This window comes from Kryptolebias marmoratus, linkage group LG1 (assembly GCF_001649575.2).
Source record: "Kryptolebias marmoratus isolate JLee-2015 linkage group LG1, ASM164957v2, whole genome shotgun sequence".
In the NCBI taxonomy this organism is placed as follows: domain Eukaryota; kingdom Metazoa; phylum Chordata; class Actinopteri; order Cyprinodontiformes; family Rivulidae; genus Kryptolebias; species Kryptolebias marmoratus.
Window position 1 is genome coordinate 11,040,437 of NC_051430.1, and position 17,543 is coordinate 11,057,979.

Below are 17,543 nucleotides of genomic sequence, written 5' to 3' on the forward strand. Positions count from 1 at the left end.
GAGAGCTAGGTGAGTCTCGGGTACAGGTCTTGATCCACACGGCAACAAGGAAGTGGTTATAATGTCTCTTTGTTTGCTTACAGATCCAGAGGGTGAATGCAGCGCCGATGAGAGGAGGAGAGAATTCCAGGTGTTCCAGGAGTGACAAATTAGATCCAGCAAGGTAAGTAGCAGCGTGGTTCCAGGTAAGTGATCCTTAGTATCCGTAATCGTGGCGTGGCAAGAAAAACCTAGGACACAGGCAACAACAAAGAACTGAGGTGGAGAATCTAACCCAGTAGGTTCGATGCTCCAGCGAAGGTCTGATCACCGCCTGCTGCATAAATCCTGGCTGGTCTCATCAGTGGTACAATAATTAGTGGCGCCGCCCAGAGGGCGGAACCAAAACCCAGATCCTCACAACCACATATTAACTGTCTGTGAAATTGGTTGAGTTGTAGCCATTTTTGTGTTTTCTATCTTCAGTTTGCTGTGGCAGCCATCTTGAATTGGACTGACTCCAAAGTAAATCAGTTGTAGATGTACATACAATGACGAATTTCTTAATGTTTCACAATAATTTGTCCAATGGATTATAATATATTTTGCTAACAGACAAAAATACAAACACATGTGCACACTCACGGGTAAAAACATTATTGCCTGACTGTCAGGTGTGGTGGAGAAGGAGGCAAACCCAGTGTGCAGACTCATCTTCAGAAAATAAAATAATTTATTTTAAAATTAAAGAAACAAAAACGAAATGCTGATGAGGCAGCACAACAAAACTAAATACAAAACAAACTAAATCCAGAGATGTATCTAACATGAGCGGGGAACGTGTGCAGAACCAGACCGCAATGGAAAAATGACCAATGAACCAGCGAGTAAGTGGAAGAGTTGACTGGGTTTTAAAGACAGAGGGTAATTATTAGAAGTGGGCACAGTGATAACTGACAAGGAGCAGGTGGAGATAGGCGTGGCAGGAAAACAAGTGACTGACTGAGGAGAAGTGAATAATGACAGGAGTACAAAGACAAGGAACAAAAACTGAACAAAGACAAGACTAAGCGTAAAGACAAAATACAAGAAACAATAAACCCAAACTTAAACATGAAAAATAACAATAACCCCCAAATCCTGACACCGACATTGCCTTTCAGCAGCGGATGATGATAAGATGCTGCAAAAGTGCTGACCAAAAGTGGTGAATCTAAATATCAGTTGTACAAATGCCTAATTGGTATTTATTTTAGCTGTTTACCTACACGTGTTCATGTTCTATTTAGCCTGTAATAACTACAGGTTTTTAAATGCAGACTTCCATTTTGATGTAATTACAGCCAAATTGGGTCTTTCTGCTTTTTAGTTTTTGTCAAGAAGATTTAGCTTGATAGTTGTGAGATCAAGAGGTTGATACAGGCATTGGCTCAATCTGCTGGGTTGTTTCTGCAGTGCTGTGAAGTTCCGTCCAACCAACTTTTCTGCTCCGGACTGAATTTGAGCAGACAGAATATTCACATGACCCTAAAACAATAACTCAGGTTTTTTGATGTTGACGTCTGTGGAAAAGTTAAAAAACAATTAATATCTTGTAGACAGCTCCTTGAATGACCTCGGTTTGAAGAAACAGTGTGAGCAGACTGATGAGCTAATGGCTAGTCTGAGTGGGACCAAGACCAAAGTGGATTGCTTTCATCATAAAACAAATCTTATCTCCAAAATTTCATATTGATTTCAGCAATATTTAAAGTAAACACCACCATCAATTTGCATTACACTGTTAAGGCAAAAATATTCACATTCCTGCTGGAGACTGCACTGTAACTGCTACAACTAGCTGCTACTGCTGCATTTGCAATTAAACCATTTAGTGTAATTTTGATGGTGATGTAAAAGTTTATAAAATAGCTTTAGCATGAGCTGCTGGAAAGTTTCAATGTTGAGGTTGCTTCATTTAACCAAACCTAAGAGAGAACATGCTTAGAAATGTATCCATGGTGTCCTTTCAAGAAAACAACTTATTTATCTCTTTTCTCAAGTTAACAAGTTTTTATCTTGCATTTCCAGATAACACAGCTTGTTTTTTTCAAGATAACAAGGTAATGTATCTATTTATTGAGGGCAGCTGTGGCTCAGTGCTTACAGCAATTGTCCTACAATGAGAGTTGGAGGTTCGATTCCTGGCAGCAGTCACATGTCGAAATGTCTCTGGGCAAGACACTGAATCCTTCACCGCCTCCAATGTGTGCTCTGTTAGTGTATGAATGTGTGTGGATGGGTAAATGAGGGCACAGATTGTGTTGTAAAGCGGTTTGAGTGGCCTGCTTGGCTAGAAAGGTACAATATAAGTACAGTCCATTTATTTTGATATAGAAAAGCTACTTTTCTCCTAATAACTAGTAAATTTCTCAAAATCACAATTAAACTAAAGGATGCATTGCCAGAAATCAGGATACTTGTTCTAGTTTTTAATTCAAATTATATCAAGAAACTTACCCCTTCTCAGAACATTACATCGTCTCCAGGTGAAACTGGGTGCAACACAAAAAAACACTCACTTCAGCATGATAATAATAATCTTTTGAGGGGAAAAAATCCAACTAGATATCTCAGTATCTCACAGTAAAAGTGATCACAAGGCAAAACTATCTTGGTTAATATTAATATTAATCAACTTGTCTAAACTAGAAGCGCTCAGAGAACCTCCATCAAACCTCCACCAAGTCCACAGCATGAATAAAAAAATAGTGTGATCAGGATCATAATTTGGATCACCATCAAAATTTAATCCATTGCTTTTTGTGACAACCGCAACATTTTCTGAAAATGTCATCCAAATCTGTTTGTTAGTTTTTATGTGATCTTGCTAACAGACAGACAAAAAAAACCATGGACACAACCAAAATAATAACCTCTTTGGTGGAGGTAATCAATAATAGCAGGTACAGCCACACTTCGCTTTTGTAGTTTTGAGACGATAGCAATCCACTTTGGGCTCGTCCCAACTGCTAGCTGTTAGCTCGTCAGTCTGCTCAGAAATAAACTCCATCTATCCATACCTTTAGAAATCTGTTTACAACAGGAATGATATTAATTGTTCACAATCTTCCAGCCGAACCCCACTTCAAAAGACCTGAACAACTGCATGAAGATTTCCCCCGTCTGCCTCTGTCTTCATGAACATTAATGATCCAGTCGTGCGCATCATTCATGCTGTTGTCGTCACACTGCCTCTGTCTGCTTCACAGATCACGCTGAAAGCTGCCTGAATCACGAGGAGATCACCAGCCTCTAAAACCTTCCCCATCCTCTCACCTTTCGGTCATTCCAGCTGAGATTGATCGTCGTTTCATCAAAATATCCATAGAGCACATCAGACTTACAGGATCTTCATCGGCAAAGTCAAACCTGGTCTTTTCTGTTCTTAGGAGTGCTCCTCACTTCCCTGAATGATGGGAAGGTTTTTTTCCCTATACTGGAAAGGATTCTGAGGTTATCCAGGAGCTTTTAATTTTCCTGCTGTTTCTCTGGTGAATTAGTTTTTTTCTTGCAGCCTGATGGGATGGCTAAATTCTCTCTCATTAAGAGAATCCTCTTTCTTTTGTAACGCTAATGCTACAGTTGTATTTAACTGCAGATCTTTAAGCTGTTTAACAATAAATAAATAAATAAAGGCATAGCCCACAACTGTCCACAAAACAGCATTTGAATATTTAACCAGCTGAAAATGAGGTTTCTACATAATCATAAGTTTAAAGCTCATGTTCCTCAGTTTTGATGTATGACAGATTGTATTTCAGACTCAATTTTATGAAATAATAGAACCTGAATGAACCTGTTTACTGTATGTTTATGTGCATTGCCCTGAGATTACTTTTGTTGGGAATCGGTGCTGCATAAACAAACTGAACTTCGCTGAATAACTGTGATTTGAATTTCTTTTTTTAAACAAGCAAGTTTAAAAAGGAAACAAGAACTGTTCCAATCAAGAAAATATTCATTTTTATCAAACTAGAGGTAAAATAAAATACATTGAAATCTACATTAAATTCTGATTTTATTTTATTTATTTATTTTCTTTTTACAAATTATGGTGCTGCAACAACAGCTGGTTTGACTAACACAGGGCAAGAGAAAATAACATCCAGAGTGAAGCAACATACGTAAAGGCATAAGTTTGTTTCATTAGTGAATATAAAACTAGAAGCACTCAGAGAACACAAACCCTCAACAATGCCTTTGAGTGATTAGAAAATGGTGCGATTCGGATCATAATCTGGATCAGCACCAAAATTTAATCCACTGTTTTTTGTAACAACGCCAACATTTCCTGAAAAACTTCTCCAAATCTGTTATTTAGTTTTTACCTGATCTTTGCTAACAGACAAACAAACCAACCAACTGACACAACTTCCTTGGTGTAGGAAACAAAAGGATCACATATAGGAGCAGCGACAAGGTTTGAACAAAGGGGTTATCTGTGACCTTGATCTTTGACCCCGCGTGGTGTCAAGCTGTGCAGTTTGACATTCCTACATTACAGTGTTTGACAGTTAGAGCACAAGGTCAACTGTAATGTTTACCTTTGACCTCATGACCTTGAAATCAATCATGATGACCCTTGACCTAAGAGGTGTCCAACGGCGCTGTTTAATTTTCCTCCATTACATGGTTGCATAGTTAGAGCACAAGGTCATATGTGATTTTGTACCGTTTGACGTTTCCTGAAAATTTCATGAAAATCCTTGGTTTTCTTTTTTTTTAGTAATCTTGTAAAGACAGACGCTACCAAAAATATAACCTCCTTGGTGTAGGTAACTACATCATATCCAATGTTGAGCGTTTTTGTACTGATCTCAAATTATTATAATCAAAATCACAAAGATCCCCTGCATTCTACTAGGTATTTTTCTTGACCCAGGTCACAATGTTTCCCTGACCTAAAAATAACAATAGGAAAAAATGAACTATCAAAATAATAATAATAATCAAGTGAATAAAAATAGACCTGAATCTCAGGTCCTTCCTGGAACTAAACTCCACACACCAGAATAATTCATTTTCATTTTGAACCATGTTTTAAGCAGCAGAAAATGAAAAAAAAAAAAAAAAAAAACATTTACTTGAATACTGCACAACTCAAGTAAAGCTTAGATGGAATTTTTTCATATCTATATTTTTACTTCAACACAGCTTTTTGCTTTGATACAAAATTAGTCAGATAGTTACCCCAGACGTTTCAGATCTGTACAGATATGAAAGTCTCACTCACTCAATAAAGCCAACCATTATTTGTCAGTCCTGTTTAATACCACACACGTGGAAAGATTTCTCTCAATTTTCTGAATTTTTATAAAGCAAATTATTTATAATACAGAAAATGAACATAGCTCTATCAGAATACAAAACATTTATTCCATATTATTATATATAAGTAATAATTGTGCTAAATAATGAAATACCAAAATACATTTTCTATATTTGGTACCTTTTTGTTTATAAAAAACAAACAAACAAACAAAAAAATATATATATATAAATCAGTCAACGTTTTATTTTATATATACTCAGCTTGTTGTTCATGTTTCAATACAGGGATGATGAAGTTTGTATTTTTACCTAAGAAATAGACAGAAAATAGAGTTCAGCTGATTTACAACTTAAATAATAGAAAAGCCTTGAAACAAAAGAGGAGAATTTTAATGTAACATTGATTTTACTCCACCGTGCCTTACACGTGGCCTGTAGGAGGTGAGAGCCAGAGGAGATGGTGTGATGATAATAAAGATCAATTAGATTTCCTCATCTGTGTGGACTCTGTATCGCTTGATGCCAAAAGGTGAAAGGCAGGCTATAATATTTTTGTCCGTGTGTGTCTCTGTGTAGGTTTGAGTGTCTGTTAGCAAAATATTTCATTAACCACTAGACAGACTTTAATTAAACTTTCTGAAAGTAATTATGAGATCTATATCTAAAACTAAATACCTTTCGGAATAAACCCAATTCAAGATGGCTACCACAGCCAACTGACTTTAAAAAACAGAAAAGGCTCAGCTAATTTTACATACATTGTGTTGACATTTGGTGTTAGTAGTAGCTGAGAGTCATTCTCAAGGCATACTCCAAGTGCTACTCATTGTTTAAAACTTTAACATTAACTGAGGTCAACCTAGTTAGTCTGTTCAAGATGGCTGCCACAGCTTATCAGCATTAGCCAATACAAAAACAGCTAAAACTCACAATACACACACAGAGCCTGACACCTCACAATATCGCATGATATTGAGCAAATTAATTTCGAGGTTTCACCAAAACAGCTACAACTCTGACATTTCTCATCATTAAATCATCTTTGTTTAAAACTCTGGCATGAAAGGCAGCAAGCGAAATGCATTCCTTCAAGAAATGCCAGGCCTTTTCGGGGGGGGGGGGTCTAATTGCATTTCCTAATTCTTTGTTTTTTTCAGCCTTAATTCATGTAGCTCATTTCATCCTGAGTTTAAGTGAAGGACATTATTAGGTAACATCAAGTGCATATCAGAGTTAATGATGTTGTCAATCATGCCTGACCTCAATTTAAAACTGAGGCTTGAGGTCAACAAAGCCGTGACTTTCACCGTTTTCTTCTCAGCGGCGTGATACTTCTGCAGCCATCTGCCCTCTCTTCAAGAGTCAGTGAACTAATGATCAGTGATCAGAGACACAAACAGCAGTTCATCACACGCGTTCTGTAAATAAGTACATCTAACCTCGAGTGAAATTCAATATCGTCCATGTTGAAGCTCGCAGGAACAACATCATATTTTCCGCCTGCGCCAGATCAGCTATTAGCTGGCTGCGGCGTGTGCCATTAGCACATCATAATGAGAACAATAAAAACACGAAAACATCAATTGGATGAAGAGGAGATGCCAAGAATAACCATTATAAAACAAAAGAATTGTCACTTTCGTTTCAACAGGCCACGTTCAACTGCAAGCTATTATTAAACAGATATCCTGTTGCCTCTTTTTGCTGTTAACTTTTTATATTTTATTTTCTTTTTTGTTTCCCACCTCCTCACCAGAACAGACATCACATCCCCAAGAGAAACATCTGTCAAAAGTCTGAATCATGCACACTGCCGAGTATGTTTTTTGGAGGAGATCTCACCCCACGCACACAGCAGCCAGAGAGGTGCTTAACCAAAGATAGGGCTGCAGTCTGATTATGTGCGTTTGTGCAAATGAATCCCAGAGGAAAATCTTAACTCAGCTTGAAACCTCAGCCTAGACTGGAGTGTATTGAGATCTACTGTACAAGTGCAGCAATGCATGTTTTAACATCTTTAACATCTAGGGATTAGCACGACTTCAAGGTATTCGTTTCGTATCAAGAATGATTTAACATAAAAACATACGGGGATGCAAGAAATGCTCTATTTGAGGAATGCTTTGGACTTTAAGAAAGAGCATGTTTACATCAGGAATAAGAAATGGCAGCAGGAGCACGAGACAAAATGGTGTACAAAGGCTCACACTTGTCAGTCACAATGGGAGAAAATGAGTACAAAAATATGGAGGAAGGAAAGGTTACAAGTCTATATACTGACAGTGTTGACTCTAACATTTGATGCCAAGGTTTGAAGCAAAGATGTTGGAGTTCCTGTTGAGGATGACGCCAGAGACCAGATTTCAGCTCAATATCTGTAAAATCGACTGAATTTGAGACTTTTTTGTGTTGGCTAAAGTTGCTAGGTTGTGGCGGCCATTGAAGGGGACTGTAGATGCTCATGCAATGATAAATTTTTAAATAAAATGCATTAAGTGGTTCATGAGATTTACTGTTATTGATACAGACAAATTAACACACACAGACATGGGCAAAAGCATAATTGGTCCACCTTGGCCTTCAGCGGCGGGCGGTATTAACACTGAAGACTGCATTCCACTGTAACGTTTGTCACAGTGAAGGGTCACATACACGGGCTCCCAACAAATTCCCAACAGGTTGGGTTATCACTCAGTGACCTGAAAGGTAAAACTGAGGGCATAAAACATCTTCCTGTGCTTGTTAAGCTTTTTGCTCTGAGCACAACAGAAACAGCTGAAGGTGACTTTGGTGTTAGTGTCATTATTTTATCAGTTCAGAGCCTCTCTTTATGTACCTGGGATAACAGACAGTGGGCATGGGCTAACTAGATTCTGGTTTTAAAGCACTGTACACCACAACTTTAAATGTAATGGTTTCAAAACCACTAAATTTTTACATCAAATTGTTTCTGTGCTTTAAACTCTTTAATGAGAGGCCAGGGGCATTGCAAGGTTTCTCCTGCCGTTTAGTGCATAAAGCAACCCTCCTCCTCTCTGTTCGGCTGTTGCAAGTTTTCAGTCAGCTGTATGATAAGGAAAGGATGGGAAACCCCCTGAACCTCTCTGCCTGTTCAAAATATACAAAGTCAGCTGTTCTGAAAGTAAAAAAAAAACAAAAACAAAACACAGACAGCCATGGCTTAGCTACCACAGAATAAACACTCATCCCTGTCTTTATGTATTTAAAACAAACGTTTAGGACAAGCTACAATAGTTAGCATGTGTATTGGTGAAATTAACAGCCCACTGCAGGCTCACTACATAGGCTAATAACAATAGCTAATGAACTAGCTAACATCAGTTTGGCAGCACTCCGAAAGTTACTTTAATATGAAGAGAACGAAAAAGAAGTAAAAAAAAAAAGTCACAATATTTTAAAATATTTTAAAATTCACCATATTTTAGCTATTAATATTGATTTTTTTGTCACTCTCTGTTTATGAGTATCAGAACATCTAAGTAAAAATAACTATATATAAATATTAAAAATATATAGCTATATAGCAAAACTGTGAAATGGTGCTCAAGGTGATCATACAGTCAGAATCTTTTACCTCCCCATGCTTAATAAATACAAAATAAAAAAATTATGTTGAGACTTATAGAAAATTTTCAGCCTGAAATTATACAGTGCATACTATGTGTGTGTGTGTGTGTGAGAGAGAGAAAGAGAGAGAGAGAGAGAGAGAGAGAGAGAGGCTTTGTCCACAATACTTTTGACATGTTTAAAAATTGAGATTTTCTCTTACATCTGAACCTCCTGTCCACACACAGACAGAGTTTTTGTTAATAGAAAATTATATTTCCAAAGTGGAGATTTGTATAAACTCTGTTTCTGGTGGATCCATGTAACCGGGAGATTCTTAGGTTTTCAGAAACTATAACTATTTTGGCAACACCCACTAATGCTTGGTACCCTAGAAATTCAAAAAATATAGAGCTGTTTTCAACTATTTTTTTTCTGGGTCTCTTGCGTTATCCTGGTCCAATCAAACTTTGATCATGTGCTGAAATAATTATTAACTTTAAGAAGTTACGCATGTTCTTTCTCTGTAATTTGATATGTCATTAGTGTGGACGCTGTTGCCATCTAGTGGTGCAGCATGGGTATGTCAGCTTTTTTGTTAGAATTTTTGAATGTAGAAAAAAAATATAAACAAAGAAAAAAATGATCACTTTAAAAAAGGATTCATAGTAGTATAGATGGGACCTAAGACTTTTGTTAGGGTGAGTGATCAAATAAAATAAAATTTCTGGGTTCAGGATTGGTTGATGAGATAAGTTTGGAGTTGGGGTTAGAATGAGTATTGCACGTGGTTTAAAGAGCTTATTTTATTTTACTTTTATTTGTTGTTTCTAAAAATATACTTATACAACAGATCCATTTCAAGAATGTCTTCATCCACACAAAAACACCAAGAACGATTCAAAATGTTGAATAACTATGCCAGGCCTGTGTGTGGTGCTGTAACGATGCCACAAAAATGCGCCAAAAACAAGAAACAAGGGGTGGATCGTGTACATAAAGATTGCACACTGGGTGTGAAATATAGACACAAGAAGAAGCAGACGCCGTTAGGTTGTAGGTTAGATTAGAGATGGAACTATTATGTCATCATTTTCAAAAGGTTGCGTTTTAGCCGCCTACATAAAAATGTAAGGGTGGTGTTTTATGACTTGTTTTCCTTATGCTGGAACTCATTTTCAAAAAATACAATTATGGCTCTTAAAAAGATGTTTCTGTCTGTAACAATAAAAAATTTCTGCATATTTACAAAAAAGCCCTTTAGAATCAGGCTCCTTCAATGTTGAGCGATTAAAATGTATGCATTTATAATTATATCCTCAGTGTACAAAAGCAATTTAAACCAGTTTAGATTTTGCATATTTACTTGTTCATATATAAGTCTTTTCTTTTCAATTTATAATTTACCACCTAAACGCTCATGTAGTAGCAATAAAATGGTGTTGTGTAACAGCCATTACAGCCAATTCACTTAATAGGCTATTTTTTTCCTGTGTTGTGCTGCAGGTGGGTTTGAATAGAGTTGACCAAAGCCCATTTTTCACAAAATCCTCAGGTAAGTAGTCTACTTCTGTAGAACCATGGATCATTGCTGCCCAGTCGTGCAGTTAGAGTAATTTTCAATTCCACTAAACAAGCAGACAACCAAGCAAAATGAAAATTAATAGCAGAGCTCACAGCTTTTTCAGAGAAAGGCAAAAAAAGACGTTTAATTTGTCAAAGTGTGATCATACAATTTTTTTAAAACATCTTGTATTGTATTGTCATTAAAAGTGCCAGATTTTTTTTTCAGTTTATGGTGTCCTATAGAATATGTTTAAAGTGACTTTTTTTTTAAAGCACATTGTTTTCAAACAAGGTAATTCACTCATGCGGCGAGCCTTAATTTGGCAACAAATATCGCAACCTGTCAAAGCTCTCATCTCTTGAAGGCAGCCCTCCTTCTGTGCATTTACGCACAGATGAAGTGCAAGCTGCCATTCTGGCAAGCAAAGAAAGCATAGTTTGATCATCTATCATTTCTCTTATTCCTGACTTTTTAAATTCAGGGCTTATTTTATAGAACCTGCAATTTAAACAAACATTTAATGACTAAAATCTGCCCGTACAGTTCACATAGAGCCTGTAAAAGTGTGATAATTTACCTCACAATCAGTAAAATAGGTGTCTTATGCTCTGCAATGGACTGCTCTTCTATTGTTTTCACATAACAACCCAGAATAGAGATCCAAATGAGTAGCAGTGATTAGAAAAGTAAATCTGAAGCTGGCACACTACTATTGATTGAATGGTTTAGTGAGCATAGTATAGCGATTCTCCCGGGGTCAACCATGGCCCAGGTGGAGCACAAAGAAAATGATGAAAACTTGACAATATAGGGAAGGTATACAGTAAGTATTGCTGTCTTGCCTCCTGTATGTTTCTCCTCCCGGGTGCTCTTGTACAGAACACATATTCCCATTGCCCGGGTAACTTGTCTCTCTGTCTTCAGTCTGACAACAAATTGCCAGCTCTGAAGGCTCGACAGGGTTAGGCAACATGCAACACATGGAGGTTGGGTGCGAGGTAAAGTGTACCGGTGACTCACAGTCCAGGCCTAAACCTCAAAACTCAATTTTCACCATGATGCAATGGTCTCACCCTGACCTCTGTCTGAGAATAATGTCTAAATGACCAAGTAAGCATTCTAACCTAAGTTAAATGTATGTGGCTATGTTGATTGCACTTAGCTGCACGTAATACATGCAGTCTTTTACTGTTCAGCATGACAGAATAAACAGTCTTAACTATATCACTGCAAGGGCTTTACACAGATTTTGTCCAAATTAAAGGGATGAGGTTCAATAACACAGTTTTTAATACGACAGATGGAGAAAACGGGGTTGCCACAAATCAAACACAAAAAGTGAGATGAATACTTTTCATCCTGGTCGAAACTCATCAGTGTAGACAAATACATGAATAAATGTCAAATACTTCACATGTTTTCAGCTGGAAAATTTGTTGAGTTTAAAACTAATTATCCTAGACCGCATTTGTGTCAGTTAGGTGTATGCAGCAGTAGCACACTCACGTCATCTGGCTTCACACAGCCACTTTAATTATCTGTGAGCAGGAACTGCTCACCTTATTAATGCCTGCACATTCTCCCCAAGTGCAAAGAATTGCCTTTGGCGGCGATGGAGGGATTTTCACTATAATATTTTCTGAACTAACTTTGCAGAGAATCGTTTGTGGGTGGACAGAAACCACCGCAGTTGCTCTGTGAGCACAGAAGTGGATGGCACACAATGGGGAGGTTAGTTTTTCTTTCAAATAATGGGCTTACAGGAAGACCGCGGAGAACCACAGTTCAAAGTGTTCATCAAAATTCTCACCCTGCGAGCTCAGTTTGCAGCGTTGAAACCAACCTGCTGAGCTATGCTGCAGGAAATCTATAGAAACAAATTAACTCCACGTCTGTTGGTCTGGGCATGTGCACAAGATAACAGGCTTCAATTACAAAGCTCTTCTCCTAATTGAAACTGCAGCTAATAGCTTAAGTGCTTGCTATCTGGGAAAGCTAAAAAATATGTGCAGGAAGCGCACTGGATTCCAGCATTTACTAAATGCCCCTGAGTGTGGGTTTTAGCCCTGAAACCACTGTTTTGAATACAGCATTTCTCCCACTTTCATCTTTCTCAACATTCTGCACTGTTTTCCAGTCACTGGAACTGAAAGAGCTGTGCTGCAGGAGAGAAAAGGTGATGCTTGGTGGGTGTGCTTGCATAGGCACTGCATCTTATAGTGCACTCGCTCTACACTTTCTCATATAAATAAAATGGGGGGTTTTTTGTTTGTTTGGTTTTTTTGTAAATTGTGGTGTCAATGTGTTTATGTTCAAGCCAAATACCCGGATCGTATTGAATGTTATATAGTGACTTTCAAAACGTTTTACCACAAAAGTAGATTTGACCCAATAAATAACCATCTATTTGAATACCTCATAATAGATTAAACATGCACTATAACCTCATGGCAGTTTTAAAATGGTTTGTTCTTACTTTGCAATTTAGTGATCAGCAGGAAATGCAGCACAGATGCACAGAAGCAGAATTACCTCTACATTTTTACCAACTCAAGCTTCCCCCTTTAGCTGTAAAGGGCACGGAATAACAAAGCTGAGGAACAACTCGCCTCCTTACCTCTGATGGGCTATTAGTTATTCTAGCTAGCAGAAGCCCCATTAGGTCTGCCATTTAATGCTCCCACGCCACAGTCTCACATGAAAGCTACTAGATTGATAAGCCGAGCTTCTCACCTCAAGCTTGAGAAATGCTCTGGCACAGATAACCTGACAAAAGAACTGCTATAGCTGCCTGTGTACCTCGAAGTATTCAACATTACTGAAACCAATCAAACACATTTGTGCTAGCCTCTCCAGTGAGTTTAGTAGAGGACACAACAAGAACCAAAGAGGTCCTACGGTACAACCCTCTGACTTAAATCGTTTTCTAAAATGATTTATAGTCTCTGTGTAGAATATGGGAAATGAGCTGTGTGGCAGTGAGAGATAAAAGTTCGACTCTGAGCCACACTGACAGACACAATGGAAAAGAAAGATGTCTCCTGTACTCCACAGCATGTCTACTTAGTAATACAAAAGAGTCCAACGACATTTCATCTTTCCCAGCACAACATGTCCTGTTAATCACACTTAACCACAGAGCCAAATGACAAAAACAGGAGACAGATGCAGAGCATTTGGGCGGTACACAGAGAAAAAAAGTGCTTAATTAAGCATGAGCAAATTCATTAGGCTCTGTTACAGGGCTTTCTGTCCTAAATCTGGTTTTGGAATGAGAATTTAAACTTTACGAGACAAAAGTTGTATGTCTGTGTCAGAACAGTTTCTTCGATTTTTTTTTTCACTGCTACGGCACACTCAACAAAAACTGAGCCCAAATACATAATTTATCTTCTATTTGGCTAGAGGCCTTCGTGGTGTTCTGCAGCTTGTGAAGACTGTTTGAACTTTGTGAATTAAACCAATGAGAAAAATGCTAAGTACACAATTGCTAGAGGCAAAGAAAGAAAACGAGTAATTTGATCATCAGCAGGTAGAATAGTAAAGATTTACATATTTTACACAAGAGAAAACAAATATCAGGACTCACATAAATTGTGCATTTGTTACTGTAGCTTTTGCAGCAAACACACGGGATAGGAGAGGACCACCTGCACAGTGACTTGATCTTAACCTACGGTTTTGATTCAATTCAGCATAGCAAGGTGTTTATGAATAAACAACAGGCTTGCTGATAATACACAGATTAATCAAGAGACCCTTTCATGTAAGTAATGAAAAATGAACCTGCTTTGTGTATAATGCATCGCATTGTGTGCAATTTCCCCCCAAAAAAGGGAGCTGCCACAACAGTTTCAGTTAATAGGAATCATATTTTAGCAATAGCATTACATGATTCCGAGCAACAGCTGGCTGCTCATATGGAACTGAAATACCCAGCATATTGCAAAACAAGTCACCATGCACTGACCTTTGCTTCCTTATCCCAAAGCAGACAAGAGCGGAGGAGTAAACAGGTTATTTTTTTCCCCACAGAGTGTTAGAAAATTTACCTCGCACGCCTCGCAGTGGAAATGGATTTTTGGAGGGCAACAGTCATACCTCACATTCCCTGGAGCCTGAGATGGTGTATGTGTAAGGTCCTGTCCCATTAACCAGCATATCCATAGTCTCTGAGTGTGAAGGCTTGTAGTCCACATAGTACTCTTGCAGTGGTGAATTAAACGAGCGCTCAGTCTCCCGTGCCTTTTTCTGGCGCTTTTTGACCGCGGAGCGCTGCTGAAGCTGTTTGAGGCTGCTGGGATAGTGCTTCCATGAGACATAAATAACCAGAAGAATTATAGCCACGGATAAGAAGAGGGCCACGCTTCCAGCTATGATCTTGTGGAAGGACACATACTCTGTGTCTGGAATGGGTATAGTAGGGGAGGCCTCGGAAGGAGTCGGGGAAGCCGTCCTGTTCCAGGTCAGCTTTTTGTCCACCACATGCTGCGTAGGGAGAGGCAGCAGTTCAGGCTGAAACGCAGACGTGAGGGGCAGTGTCGTTGAAGGGATAGGGGTCGGAGTTGCTGTACAGATGTTATAAGTGTCCACCACATCTGTTACTTTCTCTCCTTGTGCCTCCTTGGGACTTGCACAAATCATAGTAGTCTCCTTGTTACCCTTGAAGGCTTTGAGCCAGGACACCAGTGGACAAATGTTGGGGTTACAGTGCCACAAATTACCAGCCAGACTGATGGTGGTGAGGGAGATCCACATCTCCGCTGTCTGCTGAGAGACATTGCTGAGTTTGTTGGAGTCCAGGTTCAGAGTCTGGAGATTAGGCAGGCACTGAAATGTGCTCGGGTCCAGTACCTCCAGCTCATTTCCCGAGAGGTCCAACTTTTGCAAAGAAGTCCACATCCACGGTAGGCCCTGGGTCAGCAGTTTGATACGGTTCCACTGCAGATAGAGCGCCCTCAGGTTAGTCAGGCGGGGAAAATGAGCAAAGTTTATCTTCGAAAACTGATTGTGCTCCAAGTGAAGCTCAATGAGCTTCAGGAGTCCTGCGAAGGCGTTACGTGTTAGGCTCCTCAGCCTGTTGTAGCCGATATCAAGAAACTCCAGGTTGCGACAGTCAAGAAAAACACGCATGGGGATAGTTTTTAAGGAGTTTGACCTCAAGTGTAAACTGAGCAGCTTCCGTAGACCTATGAACTGATTAGGCTGGAGAACCTGCAGTTTGTTGTAGGACAGGTCGAGGTTACGTAAATTTGGGACATCATGGAATGTGTTGTTTTTAAGTTGTGTGATCCTATTGGAGCTGAGAATCAGTTCTTTGAGCCTGCGTATCCCATGGAAGGCCTGGCCGTCCACGGCGTTGATGTAATTGTGGTCTAGGTAGAGCCAAACTAGTTGGCTCAGGCCCGCGAACTGACGAGCTCTGAGGCTTACCAGGCTGTTGTAGCGAAGGGACAGGCCCTGCGTGCTCACAGACACGTTGTTTGGCATGTCACGGAAGGCGTTGGATTCACAGTATATTATTTTCCCATCACATCTGCAGCTCTGGGGGCAGCGACGCTCCCGGATGCTGCTTGGAGCTGCAAGCAACCAGGCAGGCACCACCACTGTGAATACAAGCCATCTGAAAAGCACAGAAGGTCCTGGAGACACACAAAAAAGTGAAAGATGTGAGAACATGCAAATGTGTCAAATGCAAATACATGGTTCTGGAATTTCACTGAATTTAAAAACCAAGAAATAGACTTCAAGGCATCTCCTCAGAGAAAAAGGACGATTTAAATTTCTATCCTAATGTCCTTCATCTGCTCAAGTCAAAGCTCTTCTTAACACGTGTAACCTGATCTATGACCACATGCATCAGGTCTGATTTGGCAACTAGCTGTTGAAAGAAAAAAACCTTCAGATCCCCCAGCCTGTTGTGATCATTCAGAAACCCCAGGAACACCGGCAATAATTAAACCGCACTTGGACAAACGGACGAGGCGTACAGATGTGAACATACCCATACTTGCACGGTGTCCGCTTCTCCTCATCATCACGGATCTCGGTTTCTGCTCCACATGTTCAGAAGACGCACTCGGCGTTTTGTCCAAACAGTCTCACATCCATCCAGGACGCCTGTCCGCCGCTCTTTGCGCCGCGCGGTCACAGCCGCACACCTGTCGGAGAGGAGGACAGGAGCTCCACAAGGTGTGCGTCAGAGAGCCTCTGTCTGGAGTTTGCAGCCTTTAGCGCGCAACATCAGCTTGATGGTGCATATTTCTGACTGCAACCTTACACAGGACGGACGCGCTCAAGCTGATGATGACACTCTCCAGCTTTTCATAATGGGGGAGGATTTAAAAAAAAAACAAAAAAGAAAAAGAAAAAAAAAAAACATCTCGAACACCGAGCCGCCAATTGTTGATTCTCCAACCAAGTCGCGGAAAAGACACCCGAGCAGGCGAAAGGAATGAAAACTGCGGTCCAAGTTGCTGCGTCCTGCCCGAGGCGTGGAGAGGAGAAGCTGCGGGCGGCTGTGGGGGAGACGCGTCGGCCGTGACACCGAGAATAAATGAGTCCTACAGCAACAGGGATGATGTTGGTGGAGGAGAGGCGGACGGAGCTGGCTGCGGATCGGTTTCAGAGACATCAGATGCCCTCTCCTGGTCACTGCGCGACTCTCCTCAGCCCACACAGTTGCGGTCCTCTATGTTCTGGGAGCAGTGGTTGCTCTGCGTGAAGAAGCTTCACTGCCAGGAGCCCCACACTGAGCTCACACGACGGCTTTATTGTAAACTTTAATAGGCTACCACTAAACTGACAATCCAAATGATCTAATAAAAACTGGAACATCTACCCTACAATTTTGATTCAGTGATGCCCTTCTAAATGTTGCTTTATAGTTGTTTATTGTTTTATTATTCCTGTAAATCTTTATTTTGACTGATAATTAAGTTTGATCTGACAAAATGCAAGCATTAAGTCCTTTCATATTTCTGCATTGATTAAAAAAACTGCTTTATACTTATGTTCAGGAGATTAAAGTTCAAGGTTTAATCTTCTGTGAGAAAAGGAGTGTGTGCAAGCTCAGTTTATTCATTCAAATTAACTGAGCTATGTTTGTTAGCCTTAC

At 39.6% G+C, this 17,543-nt stretch overlaps 1 protein-coding gene across 1 annotated transcript in view; it reads right to left on the reverse strand.

Annotated features, from left to right (window-relative positions):
* The window catches only part of LOC108234907 (leucine-rich repeat transmembrane neuronal protein 4), a 67,375-nt gene extending 50,102 nt beyond the window's left edge, over positions 1-17,273 (reverse strand). Inside the window, exons 1-2 of the mRNA XM_017414517.3 lie at positions 16,431-17,273; positions 14,479-16,068 (exon numbers count right to left, since the gene is read on the reverse strand). Coding sequence (XP_017270006.1) covers positions 14,522-16,068; positions 16,431-16,464 — 1,581 coding nt within the window. The 5' untranslated portion in view covers positions 16,465-17,273 and the 3' untranslated portion in view covers positions 14,479-14,521. The remainder of the gene's footprint in view (positions 1-14,478; positions 16,069-16,430) is intronic.
* Positions 17,274-17,543: the final 270 nt, after the last annotated feature.